Genomic DNA, 13691 nt, shown 5'->3' with positions numbered 1-13691 from the left:
TTGTTTTTGTTTGTTTGGTTGTGGTTGTTGTGGGGTTTTCTGTGTTTAATTTTTAGGGTTTTTTTAGTTTCTGGTGGGTTTTTTGGGTGTTTTGTTTGTTTGTTTGTTTGTTTTTGTTTAGTTTGTTTTGTTTAGTTTGTTTTATTGTTTGGTTTGGGGCCTTCTTTTTTTTGTTCTTTGCTAAACAGAACTCTGACATTTCCTGGAAGTGGGCTGGGATGAATTTTTGATTTTCTATAAAAGTCCATATGAGCAAATACGACTTTAGCACTAATTCATGGCATGCTAAACTCAGAGATGGCATCCTAGTGCTAGAACAATGTTTCTCACCACTAGGATTTGCCTGTTGTCTGTTCCTTCACATCACTTCCATCTCTCACAGTGAAAGCCACAAACAACAAATGGTACTTTATACAAGCTGCAAAACTTTGTGTGGTTATCTCTAGTGGTTGTTGTGAGCCAAAGTTTAGGCTTTACAGCTGAGTTTGTCCCCAGGGACAGCCACCTGCCCTTTCTTGGGGGAATGTGGGGACCAGTTTGAATGCTGACTTCTTTTAATACGTGGGTTGCTAGTGCTCTGCTTGGCAGGGGCTGTAATTCTGCTTCTTTCCTGTAGACAAGTGGGTGGATCGTTAACAATTGCCTGAATTCAAATCCAAGATGAAACTCAGAAGGTGCAACCATGCACCATGACCCTGAGGGTGGTTTGCTGCAAGTGTATAAGAGGTAGGGTGGCCATAGCAGTGACAGAAAAATTGTTCTCAGACAAGAACTGGTAAAGTTGGTAAAGCTGGTGAAGTTTTCAGCCATGGTGGTGCAGGAAATCGTGTTTATTTCTGTTGGCTCAGTGGTCTGTAAAATGATTTATTGCTTCATACTTCAGCAAAGTGAGTATCTCGATTAATCTGAGCGGTCTTGCTATGGAAATGGAGTCTGATTATGTATTACAGAAAATATTTTGGGTTTTTCTTTGGATAAACTCATTTTGATTTGGAAAGAAGTTCTTTTGCTTTTAGAAAATAAGATAGCATTTCACCCTCTTCACACCCCTGCTTGACCTAGCTATTGTGTTTAATTCTCTTTTAATGACACTTTTCTTCAAATTGGAAAAAATTTCCTGAAAAAACCCAGATTTCCATTTGCTGGAATATCTTCCTCAGAATTGCTCATCCTTCTCCCTTTGGCATACCTTTGTATTTTTGAGATTAATTCACCTAATTTTGTGAAGCGTCAGTCACAGGCTCTCCTTCCTGCTTTGTTCTTTTGGCTGATCATTTCACTTTCTGTTCTCTCACCATTACCCACTTATTCTTCTGTGAGCTCTGCTGCTTACCTGCCTCCCTTGCCTATTCCTCAGGGATGAGAGCAGACCTCATCACTCTCTACGACTACCCAAAAGGAGATTGTAGCAAATTGGTCTCTTCTCCCAAGTAACAAGCAGTAGAATGAGAGGAACTGGCCTCAAGTTGCATCAGGGAAAGTTTTAGACAGGATATTATGAAAAGTTTCTTCACTTAAAGGATGTTCAGGCAGTGGAACAGGCTTCCCAGGGAAGTAGTTGAGTCATCATCCCTGAAGGCATTTGAAAAACACAGAGCTGTTGCACTTAGAGACATGTTTTAGTGATGGCCTTGGCAGCGATGGGTTAATGGTTGGATTTGGTGCTCTTAGTGGTCTTTTCCAACCTAAAAGATTCTGTGATTCAGTCCTATGCAGGCATCTTTACACTTCTTTCCTTCCATTTTAAATTTTAATTTCTCAGGGTGTTTGGAGCACTCCAAATTTATCTTTCAAGCTTTATTTTTCTGTGTAAATGGTTTTGCTTTTGTGTCCTGACTTCATGACCAAAAGTTTTTCATTCATCTTGGTATGCGCTATCAAAATCTTCTTTTTTGCCAGTTTTACAAGTTTTTGGTATATCTGGCCTTTACTCTCTTATGATTTCATTACTCATCCAAATTAAGCCTTCGTCTTTATCTCTGCCATTAGTATGGGAATACTTTGTTTGGTGGAACTTAGATTACATTTCTTACACATACATATTCCAGAGCATACTTACCATATGTAAGAGGTTGTTTTAATGGTCTTCTCATCATGTCCCATCTTCTGCTGCTTCTGAAACCATTCAGATATTTTTTTCTGCTCCTACCATTAAGTGTAAAAGCACTAAGAAGGAAAGAAATAGTTCCCAGGAACCTCTCCCACCTTTAAATTTACATCTCCATTGTGTTTCAGCTTTGTTGACTTTCACTGTTTTACCAGTGAGCTTTAGTTCATCTCACTGGTAAATTATCATTAATTAAAAATGTATTGAAATAAACTTTTATAGGGTTTATTTGAAAAATGTGGTTTATGTGAAGGGTTGAGTCCTTTCATTCCTCTCCCCTGGAATAACCTTGCTCTGAAGTTTTGAAGAACTGTTCCTAAATAGCTGGAGGGGGTAGAGAGTTGCATTTAACTTTAGATTTCTGTAATAGTGACTGCTGTCTCTGGGAACACTATGTTCTCCATACATTCACTAGTGGAAAATAGGCAGATTTAGTTTACAATTTATTGAGTGTGCTTAGAAAAAGTACTCTGGGGGAGAAAAGGTACACAAATTGCTACAGTAGGCAGCTTTGATGCATTCTTTCTCCATGCAGAAAGATAAAAACCTTCAGGGTTCACTGGATAGGCCCAGATTTCTGTGCTCAGTTGTTCTTTGGCTTGGCAGATACTTTTTTGCCAGACTATTACAGTGAATATTGCTTTTTCCTTGAAATGATTGTTTTTTTCTTTTTTGCCAGCAGTCTCATTTCTGATGAAGTTTTAAATATTTAATAGAGCAATTGGTCTGTAAAAAGAACAATTTGCATTGTCTTTGTATTCTTACATGATGACTGGGGAGATTGACAAAGCAGTACTTTGTGTAGTATCTATACTTGTTTCCAAAACAGAAGAGGATAGATGTTTTCAATTTAACGTAAAATTCCCTACCGTACTTATCAGGCTTTACATTAACATTTTAACAAAGCTTTACATCTTAACATTTTTAATCAGTTGTAAAAGATCCTCTTACGCTCTGATTTATGTAATAGACCTTAGTTTTTCTATTTTTGTTTCATTTGACTTTAAATTTTTCCAATGCTATAAAAAAATTGACATTTTGTTAATTTTACTTTCATCTTTAATTTTTCCATGTATCAATGTTGATAACAGTATCACTTTTTAAACAGTGACTTTTAAAGACAGAAATCATTAGTCATAAACCAAAAGAGATATGGTATTTAATATCATGCATATGACTGAATTTTTCCTCAAAATCTTGTTGACTAAAGTTTTCAAGGGACTGATGCCTGGTCATGGGTTTTGAATTCTCTAGCTGCTGGAAGACTTTTAATGTTCTTGGGGATCACTGGGGACTCTTCTTTCTTTCTTTCCCTCTTGAAAGAAGTCATGGGAGGAATTGAGAGTTATACAAAACTTCCCTGGCACTCCCAGAAGTTCTTGTGTGGAAATGTAAAAGTCTCTGCACTAGTGGGAAAAAAATACTTTCTTGCTCCCTGGTTTCCATTCAGTTTCAAGCACCTCTTTTGCCCATTGTATTTCCTCCTCTCCTGCCCCGTGTGTGACACCAGCCAAGGGCTGAGGCTCTTCCAGACATGGCTGAATTCAGGGGGCTGCCCCACTGAGAACAGACACAGAGCAGTTGGTGGCAGAGTGGGTCAGGACTGAATGCAGGTGGTAGAGAAGAGCCAGGTTGGCTGCACAAGAAGACTGCTGCTTTTTACATCTACAGCTTAAACACACAGGTTAATCTGATGATTGTGGCTAACCAGCAAAATAAAGGTCAGTTCCAGTCAAGGCAGAAATTTTGGCAGGAGCACATCTTTAGCAGTGATCCTTCTAGAAATTTTGGGGCTAATTCACACTATAAACCTGATTTTTTGCTCTCAGAATTAGCAAGAATATTAAGGAATAGGTAATTTATTCAGTATTGAGCTCTTCATAGGAGTTTGAGTTAACTAAGTAGAAAAAAAAAGCCTTAATTTTAATGTTTCAGAGCACTGTTGTCTTGTTAGGAACAAACACTGCTATGTTTGGAGTCTGATCTCAAATCCATCTTTTTTATGCAGGAAATAGGGGAGCCCTCACTGATAGGCTTTAATTACTTGTTACATGTGTTTCAACTAGCTTGAAAACTGCTGTCTCTGACTGCTGAGTTTTATTCAGGTCATCCAAACAGGAGGCTGAATACAAATACATGTGGCTCCTAATTATACCTGTTCTCTCCAACTCAGTTTTACCACTGTCCTTGCCTACTCATGGGGTTCTACCAAGACATATGAGCAAAGAGGGAATTACTTTCAAGGACTATAAACAAGTACACACCTGTAGAGTGATGTATAATGTGCCTGGCTGGTCCTTTGAGAGCCCTTGGTAACTGGTTTGTCATTGTTATGCACTCTCCTCGGAATCTGTAAACCCAGGGTTACTTGCAATGAAGAATTTAGTACTAATACTTCAAATCACAGAGTGGGGAAATGAAGGATTGTGTTGTTTTCTGAGATAAACTTTGCACTTAAAAAGCTGTTACCCCTTCATTTAAACTCCTTCAAAAGCTGCTATTTCTCTGTTCCATATTGGATACTTTTCCACAGAGCCAGCCTTTTTGGGTGCTGGGAAAAAACATTATTTCACAGACGCCATTAAATTTGGGGCAAAGATTTTAAAAGCCATAAGGCAGTGTCTCTACAACTGATTAGAGAACCTTGTAACAAGAGGCTAGTGCACAATCTGGCCAGTTGGCAGCAAAACAGGAAAAATTAGCTTAAGAGTAAGGGTAAGAGCATTTTAGCTTGGAACAACTCAGTAGATGATGCAGTTGCTAGGAAATGTCTTTCATTTCTGGAAAAAGTCTTGAGGTGAAAGCTAATCAATAAGGTAGATACCTTATTGTGTGATGTCATTTGTTGCCATGGTTTCTGAACTTAGCAGTCTGTTATCTGCAAATGGTATTGATGGTTGCTATGCAGTTGCATCTTTTTATATTGTTGTTTTACTGTTATTAAGCACTTTAATCTTAGCTAAAGCTTGAAAGAGCAGACCACTTAGAAGTTTAAATGTTTTAATAGATAAGCTTCTATTACAACCCTAAAATATCTTGAATTTTACTATCTAATAAACAACAGGCATCAGCAGGAAGTGAACAAGGTTAACATTTTGGTGATTAAATTTCCACAAAGGAGTTGACATTTTCTAGTAAATTAATCTGCAAATTAAATACCTCTGTGGAATTAGTGCTATGACTCTTTACATGGCAGATCATGTAGAAAAAGCAGTAAGCAGTCAATCCTCTGGATGATAAGGCAGTCAGATATGTAAAGCTCTAAATGGCTGAAAAACCATCATGGCTTCTTGAACAATGGCCTTGTGTTTCATGCATCTTTCACTGTGGGATTGCACCTCTTCACTATGTTTGGCTTTTGCTAGAAAATATTTTGTAGCAGCTTATTCTAAGCATCAAGCAGCTGAATAGGCTGAAAAGGAAATGAGACTTATTCTTTCTGATAGTTGTCAAGGTGAAGAGAAAGCATTATCAGGTCAGATCCTTTAAATCAAGTGTAACTTAATTTTTAATATTCTATGGAGACGTTAGTTTTAGTAGAATGCTTGGTATCCTTTGCTTGATTTAGTGGCATCTCTTTGCAGTATTTTTTCTTCATAGTTTGAGTTTTTGAAAGCATTTTTTTGGGGGGGGAGAATGAAAAAGAGACGAGCAGAGGAAAGGAATTTAAAAATCAGGTGATAGCTTGCTGAATTCTAGGGTTTGTACATCTTCAGAGTGAAATTTCCCATGCTGTCTATTTTTCTCTTTTCCCCAATGTATTCCTTCTCCTCCCCTTCAATTTCCACTGTTCTCTGACTTAACAAATTACTTTAGAAAGTGTTTTTCTGCCTTCCTTCTTGTCTTCTTCACACATCTCTCTGTGTGGTGACTTTGACTATCACCTTTCCTTCGAACAGAGAAGTAATTGCCTTCCTAGTCCTACTTGTCCCCTTAATATAGTGAGTGAACTGCCAAGGGTGCACCCCCAGTGGGAGAACCTGAGGAAGATGTCACCAGGAAAAGTGATGCATACGGCTAAAATGCTGCTCCTGCAAAGTGGGCAGGGGTGATCTGAATGACTTCTCTCCTAGAACTCCTCTAGAAATTCCCTGCTGGCTGTGCAGAAATGCAATAGGAGCTTTCGAGTGCATCCTCAGAGCCGGGCTACTGAGAGCAGGCAGATGGAGGAGACATGTCAGCTTGATGATGATAGCAGATGTCAAGCTAACAATATGAGAAGGAAACTAGCAGTGTAGCCGTACTTCTTACCAACATTTTTAAAGAGAGGGAGGGGAAAAAATGAAAAACAAAAAGTAGAGAAAAGGAAAGACAGCATGCAAAAGGAGATACAAATCAGTATTGCTGATTGGCAGGAACTCTGAAGGACTATCTGATGCTAAATCTGCAAAGTGGTGCTGTTGAGTGGAATTATCTAAAGAAATATTTCACTATTAAGCTGTCACAAAGAAAAAGCATTTACTTCAGGTGCCATATGCCAACTGTGCAATCAGACTTCCAGTCATACATCGTGTGTGTTCTAAAGCTGGGGGACACGTCTCAGCTGTTTGAAGTTGCTCTTGCATAATATTTGCCTTTACAATACTGGATATTCTGTTGCTTGCACTGTTGTGAAAGCTGCATTCTTTGGAATAGCGTACTTTTATTTCTTGAGGTCTTTTTATCTTAGGGTTACTTGGGGTTTTTGTGGTTTGAGGTTTTATACCCTTAAGGACAAACTAAACTGTCAGACATTTTTTGGTGCTCTTTCACATCATAAAGAAATTCAATTTTTAAAAAACTAAAAGAAGCATACTTTTTCTGTATAAGAAAATATGCCCATGATACCTATTATATAAGGGAAGTCTTACTACTTTGTACTATTGAACAACTTAATGAAACACACAGTAGTGGAAAGTCTTGGGCAGCTTTAACAAATTACTTTCTTTGTGAATTTCTGTTATTTTTCTTAGGCCAAATATTTACATACATTTATATCCATTTGTTGCAGACCTGCTGATAGTGCTGAATGTAGTAGCTAGTGCAGTTATTGTGGATGAGAGATGAGCAGTAAGACTAAGAAAAATACAGATATTTAACCCAATTCTATATGTCATCTACTGTTCATGTTATTTAAAAAAAAATCTCAGAACTTGCTGCTAAAGATTTACTTTAGTGTACAAAAATAAGCATTTAGTGTGAAAAAAATAAGCACAGAAGTCTGAAGTTTGGAAATTACTTTGGATTTATTAAAGCCATTTTAATTTCATTTTATGTCAATATGATTCAGCTAAGCCCTTCTCTGGAGCTTTTATATCTTTAGTTGAGGTCTTGGGTCAGTCATGCTGCAAATAATCTCTTTTTATGAGTAGACTCAAGGCATGTTTACTTTCTGTATACTGATTTAGAAAGAGAAAGCTAGTTCCCAATCCAAACCCAAACAAGTAGCTGTTCTTGTGATAACTGCCAAATGTTTTTTCTCATGTATGAGGAGATAAATGCATACATTTATTTTTTCATTGTGCATTGCAGAAAAAAAACAAAAAAGATGCTTCTTGCTTGAACATTTTGTGGAAAACCCAATTGTCACCCAATTTTCAAATTATCTCCACAAAAACAAATCCATCACCCCAAGCCCCTAACAACCTGGTAGAAAAATCCTGTGCAAGAAAAGAAACCCTTCATGGTTCTTGTATCTTGTACCAATACGAGTTCATAAAGCTTTTTTAGAGGAGGAAAATATTTTACGTCATAGGTGCACTTACAGGTTCATATCCTGCTTGCCTAAAGTCCTCATAAGAAGCTAATCCCCAGATTTTCATCATTTGGTCAAGATCAGTCAGATATTCATGCATTTAAAGAGATTTTAAGGATACTTTTGTACATAATTAAGATGGTTCCAAAGGTTTCCTTTTTCTGACAGCTCATAAACAACCAACCAACCAGATCCAAGAATTGCCAGCATTTAAAAACCCAAGGATCCTTTCATGTAGAAGGCAGAATTATTTTCTGTCTAGTCGGTACAATATGAATTTTTTTTAAAGCCATTCTACATGGCAGTTAATTCCTGGCAATTTTTGGAATAGAACATACAAAACACACAATGCATGGCCACTGATTTCTGAATTTCTCCACACTGATCAAGTTCAGCTGGAGTGTGCTGCTCTGACCACCTCAGACTGAGCAGGGCATGGTGATACTGCTCACCCTATTTTTGGCAAATGTTGCATGTTGTTTGCCACTTTTGTGGTACTGTTTGTTCCCTTTGCTTGTCTTTTGTTCCCTACACCACTAAACCCCAGTGGGTTTTCTTTTGTCTTACTTGAATTTGCTATCTGTTATTACTCCCTTCAGCCACATCGGCTTCCCCTCACCCTTTATGTCCACTGAAACTTTGTGATCTGTACAAATCTTCCCATCCCCCTTCCCTGATTTGCCATTTCTGAACATTGTTTTAGATCATCTTGCTCACATCCAGCATGAAATGAGTTCTGTTGGCAGAAAGACAGAGCAGCTTTACTGAATGTGCTCAAGTTGCCTGAGATTACTGATAAAAAAGAAATTGCAATTTCTGATAGGTAATGCTGTCAGATGTTACGCCTGGGACAGCCATGGGGCAGAAAAGTCCTTCCTAAAGGCAGATTCCCTCCTATTTATCAGTAGCCTGAAACACCTGTTTTGTTTTTTTCTATATGCCAAATGAACCTGGCTTGTTTTTACCACAGTCTCACAAGTGAAATTTGGCACTGTGTTCCTTACACAATAAACAAACAAACAAAAAAATAAATAAATATATTTTTAAAATGCTTTATTTATTTTTTTTTTCATTTAGAAGATAAAAATTCATCATCCTGCACAGAAAAATCCTTTATGTTATAGAGTTACAGGCAGGGAAAGACAATGAAATATATTTTATTATCTTATAATCTTATCACCTTATCTTATTATACCTTATAATCAGTGTTTATTTTTAAATTGAAAGCTGTTACTATCTTTTCCCTTGCTTACAATAACAAGGTAAAAATGCTTAATTACACGAATTCTGTACTTCTAGAACAGTTTTAATATTACCTGTACAGAGGAGGCTTTCAGTTAATCCATATAGGCAACTGGAAACTGGTTTGAATGCAAGCAGCTCATGGTCACAGCAATTTGCATGGGACCAGGTTTGATGTAAATCTAGACACTGTTTAGTTATGTTTTTAGAAATGGTGGACATGAGGAATGAAAAAATGCGGGGAATAAATATCAAAATATTTTTTATAAAATAGGAATAAATGGGGAATAAAATCAAAAGCTGAAAGCTTATGGCACTTTTTATAGAATTCTAGAGTCAATTATCTAATGAACTTGTGTTTTGATGAGATGTGGTACTTCAATTCCCTTTAAAAACAGAAAACCCAGCCTAAGCTGATCTTTTGTCACTCTTCAAGTACTAACAATGATTAGAGATAAGTTAATACTTCTATTGACATCAATGGGAGGAAGAAGTGTGAGGAAATATTAAGACTGTAGGCAAATAAATGTCTTGTATAATTATTCTATTCTTAGCATCGTGCATTGCAATAAGTAGCTTAAGCTTTTCAATACTAATAGCTCATCTAACTTCCATCATAAAGCTTCCTTCATCTGAAGCCATCAGATTATGGCACTTTCCCTGTTTAGTGAGGAAGAGTGGAAGCCAACTGGAGGTCAACTGGTTTGTTTTTACTCGTAAAGTGTAGCTCTCGCACAGATGGTTGAGAAAGCGCAGAATATTATAGTCATCCCGTCTTTAACTGTTTCTGTATGCCTTGGAATTTAAAGAGAATTTAGGATGTATGGCAGTAGCTTTCCCTGTATAATCAGGTTGCTATGGTAAACCTATTATTCTATACAAAGAAAGAGTATGTTTAGTAAAGTGCTGATCCCTTTTCAGTATAATGTGAGCTTCAAATTACTTCCGAATGATTGAATTTGTTTGGTAAGTATTTTATCAAAGTAGCTAAGAGAAGAAGATTACAGAATAAGGTGTGGCTTCTGATATTTCAGCAGCAGATACATACTGTATAGGTAGCTGTTCAGAACAAATAGGACTTTAATTGTTTGTTAAATTAGCTCATTAGAGTGAGCCCACTTTATATAATCTAACCAAATCTCAATACTTTTGGAAGCAGAATGTTTTTATAGCCAGTACAAAGTTGCATTTAGTTTGTGACATCGTTTAGTTAATTTCTCATGCTGATCTTGTAACATCTGTAACAGTAAAGGAACTAAGAATTTGAGTATCAATTTCAGCAGCAGTGTAATAAGCTACTATAATTGTATTTTTGAATATCTAAAAATAAAGGAATAGCTCAAAGAAATCCTTATTCCAGAGCACTTGCTGACTGAGGTTTCTGTCTATTTTCAAGACACTTTCAATTTTGCTGAGGTCTGCAAACAGATGATCCAAACCATACCCTGAATTTATGTGTGAGCCGGGCAAAAAAAAAAAAAAAAAAAAAAAAAAGAGGCACAGATTGAGAAAGCAGGGCCTAAATTCCCTTTGATCTTGTATCTCTTACATGACAAAAATGTGCCCAGTCTGCCTAGAGATGGGCTTCCCTCCATTTTTCTGCTGTCAAAACTGTTGCACATTAACTACAATGAATAGATATTACTTGCAGCAGGGAGTGAGAAGGAGCCTGTTCCCATTGGAGCACAAGGCACCAGTCACTGGACTCTGACTTACTAAATTAAGCATTACAGAGATAATGCTTAGTTACAGAACATGCAGAATCCTCATTATAGGACCTTCCTTTGCTCATTCCTCTGGAGGATTTTCCATCTCTAAAGACTCTAGTCAAAGCAGCTTGCTTAAAATGATTTTAGCATCTTTAGGCATCCTTATTATAGCAATGGCTGGCCAGGAAGGTTCTTCTTTTGTTTTTGTTACAGTCTCCACAACAAATGGGTCCTGTTCATCAGGTACCTCTCAGCCTACGGATTACTGACTGTTCCTTGGGGCAGGGAGATGTGGCACTTCTGTAAAAGTGAACAGGTTGCCTAAGGTGAATGCATAAAAAGAGACAAATTAGACTCAATAAAATTCTCTGTATATTTAAGCACTAAGGATTATTTTTTTTTCAAACTTCTAATGTGGCTGCCCTTGACAAATAATTATAGCTTAGACAATGCAGACAAATAGCATCTTTCTTCTGTAGACAATCATATCTTTAATTTTGACATGATTACTAAGCACAACTCTATTTCATGATGTGGTAGATGCACATCCTATAAAAAGTTTCTGAAACAAGTATCCTCATATAATTTGCTGCAACACAGTTTTTAAACCATGCATATAATAAAGGTATTAAGAAATATTTACTCTAATTTTCTCTATCAGTAAGTATATCTTCTCTAAAATTCTTGCACTTTATGTTCTTCTAGATTGAATCCTGGTGCATAAAATGCAATATACGTTGAGGCTTGGGAAGATGAAGAGTATAGAAGTTATAAAATGAGCTTGGAAATTTTTTTCCATAAGTAGAAAGATCTCTCCCTAATCCAACTTAATTAGACTGTTTTCTTTTTTTTAAAAAAAAAACCAAAAAACAATCCCCAAAGTCCCATAAACAAATACAACAAATTAAGGTTAGAAGTTGGGAAAAGAAGAATATTGATAATTCTCTTTCAGTACCTTACCCTAAAAGATTTTATTGTCGTGACATCTACAGTTAGAAAACCTTCACTGAGATGTTCATTAACAGTCCTTTCCGTTCAATAACATATTTCAGCAAGTGCTGGAAAAAATTGGTGCAGTGTGTTGTGAACTGTCTGATTGCATAATGAAAGGCTGCACAGGGAGGATATTTTTCACTTTCCAGAACTACTATAAATTTGGGGGTTGCAGTCAGTAGAGCAATGACCAGGCCTGAGTTGAGTTTCACTGATGTTGTGACTAAATTAAATCAACAAAAGCAGGTTTTCTGCGTCCTAGTCCATGTCTCTGGTGACCATCTTTTACACACAATATCCCTTCCCAAGTCCATCAAGTGTATGAGTTTGGTCAATGGTTTGTGCCATATTTAGAACATTCTTTCACCAGCATTGCATAAAATAATTTAAAAACAGAGAGAGGCAAGCTCTTAGAAGTTAGGGTCCATCACCTGAACTGAGTTTGTCCCAGGTATATGCAATGTAAGACTGGATATTCATTTTGTCCACATCTGGTCATTTAGTACTCAGTGCTTTTGGTTTTGAAGTGAAGATCTGTGGGAGCTTGGATAAATCTGTTGTCCCTTTAAGCTCTGGGGAGCTCTCCTGTATATAGCCTGATGGAAGGGAAGACTATAACAGAGGCTGTGCTTATTTCCTCAGATCTAGACAAGAAAAATTACAGGGATTTTGCTTTCAAAAAGCTTGACAGAGTATTTGAGGAATTATTTTTCTACATGAATATAGTATCTTAGCTCTGTGCATAGACTATTTAATTCTGGTCACATTTGTCTTGTTTCTGAGTTATGTGCTAAATATTTTAGATCAATTATAGAGGTTAATTATGCAGATAAGCATGGGCCAGCTCAGTTATGGGGTAAATTCAGATATGAAAAACATGCAGTGCCAGTGATTGCTTATTGTTGCCATTTCCAGAAAGATTATAACAGTGATACACTTTCCATCTGGTTGCCATGGAGGAGGAATCGTTTTGTTTTGCTGTTTTTGTTTGTTTGGTTGATTTTTAATTGTGTTTATGTGCTATACTTTAATTAATAGAGTGTGACTTGTAGTTTGTCTTTGGGATTAGGATGTAGCATAAATTTGGGGTTTATTCCATTTATTTTACTTTACTGAAATCATGACTCTAGCAATTATTTATTCTTACAGGGAGATGTGAATGCGGCCAATGCACTTGTTTCCCTCCAGGAGACAACAGAGTTCATGGCAAAAACTGTGAATGTGATGATCGACAGTGTGAAAATGCAGATGGCAATGTCTGTGGGGGTATGTGTTCACTGAATATCACATAACATAGCATAATTTAACAACATTACAGAACTAGATCTTGACAGTAATGCTTTCTGTTCCCTTTGATTTTATAGTATAATGTCAGTATAGACTATTTACATCGTTGATTGATAATAAGATGGCAGATTTTTGTACGAAACAAGCACTAGAAGTATTGAACATGTTAGAGAATATTTATTTTAAGACTTCAGGAATGCTAACACGTAAATGGAGGTGCTCTAGTATATCCTAAGTTCTGTCAGTATTCATTAAAGAATACAGACACTTAAACAAAAACCTAAAACATTAGTTAACCTTACATTGTGTTTAGTACAACTGATGCTTTATTGAGGATGTTCTAATAAACCTAAAGGTACTAATGACCAGCAAAACTTTTAAATGTTTTGTATTCACCAACAATGATATGTCTGTTTTCTAAAAAAGTAGCAAAAATATGTTATGAAAGAATGTAAAATTCTTGAGAGACAGTGTCATAATAATTGGAGATGCAGGTGGTTTATTTTAGTGTTGACAGTGAAAACCTTACGTTGTGATATTTCAGTAAAGTGTGTTGGTGTTCAGCAGTATTTTGAGGTAGATTTGGATATGTAAGTGCATGCATACCACATGGCATTTT

The 13691-nt window shown here is 36.6% G+C and overlaps 1 protein-coding gene across 1 annotated transcript in view; it reads left to right on the top strand.

Moving 5' to 3' along the window:
* The window catches only part of ITGBL1 (integrin subunit beta like 1), a 125408-nt gene that overhangs the window by 96606 nt on the left and 15111 nt on the right, over positions 1 to 13691 (top strand). Inside the window, exon 8 of the mRNA XM_005516470.3 lies at positions 12935 to 13051. Coding sequence (XP_005516527.2) covers positions 12935 to 13051 — 117 coding nt within the window. The remainder of the gene's footprint in view (positions 1 to 12934; positions 13052 to 13691) is intronic.

The sequence above is a fragment of the Pseudopodoces humilis genome, chromosome 2 (assembly GCF_049639895.1).
Source record: "Pseudopodoces humilis isolate 2021_Gansu_Grassland_sample_001 chromosome 2, ASM4963989v1, whole genome shotgun sequence".
Taxonomy (NCBI): Eukaryota; Metazoa; Chordata; class Aves; order Passeriformes; family Paridae; genus Pseudopodoces; species Pseudopodoces humilis.
Note: the sequence above shows the minus strand (reverse complement) of the source record. Positions and strands in the feature narration are given on the sequence as shown.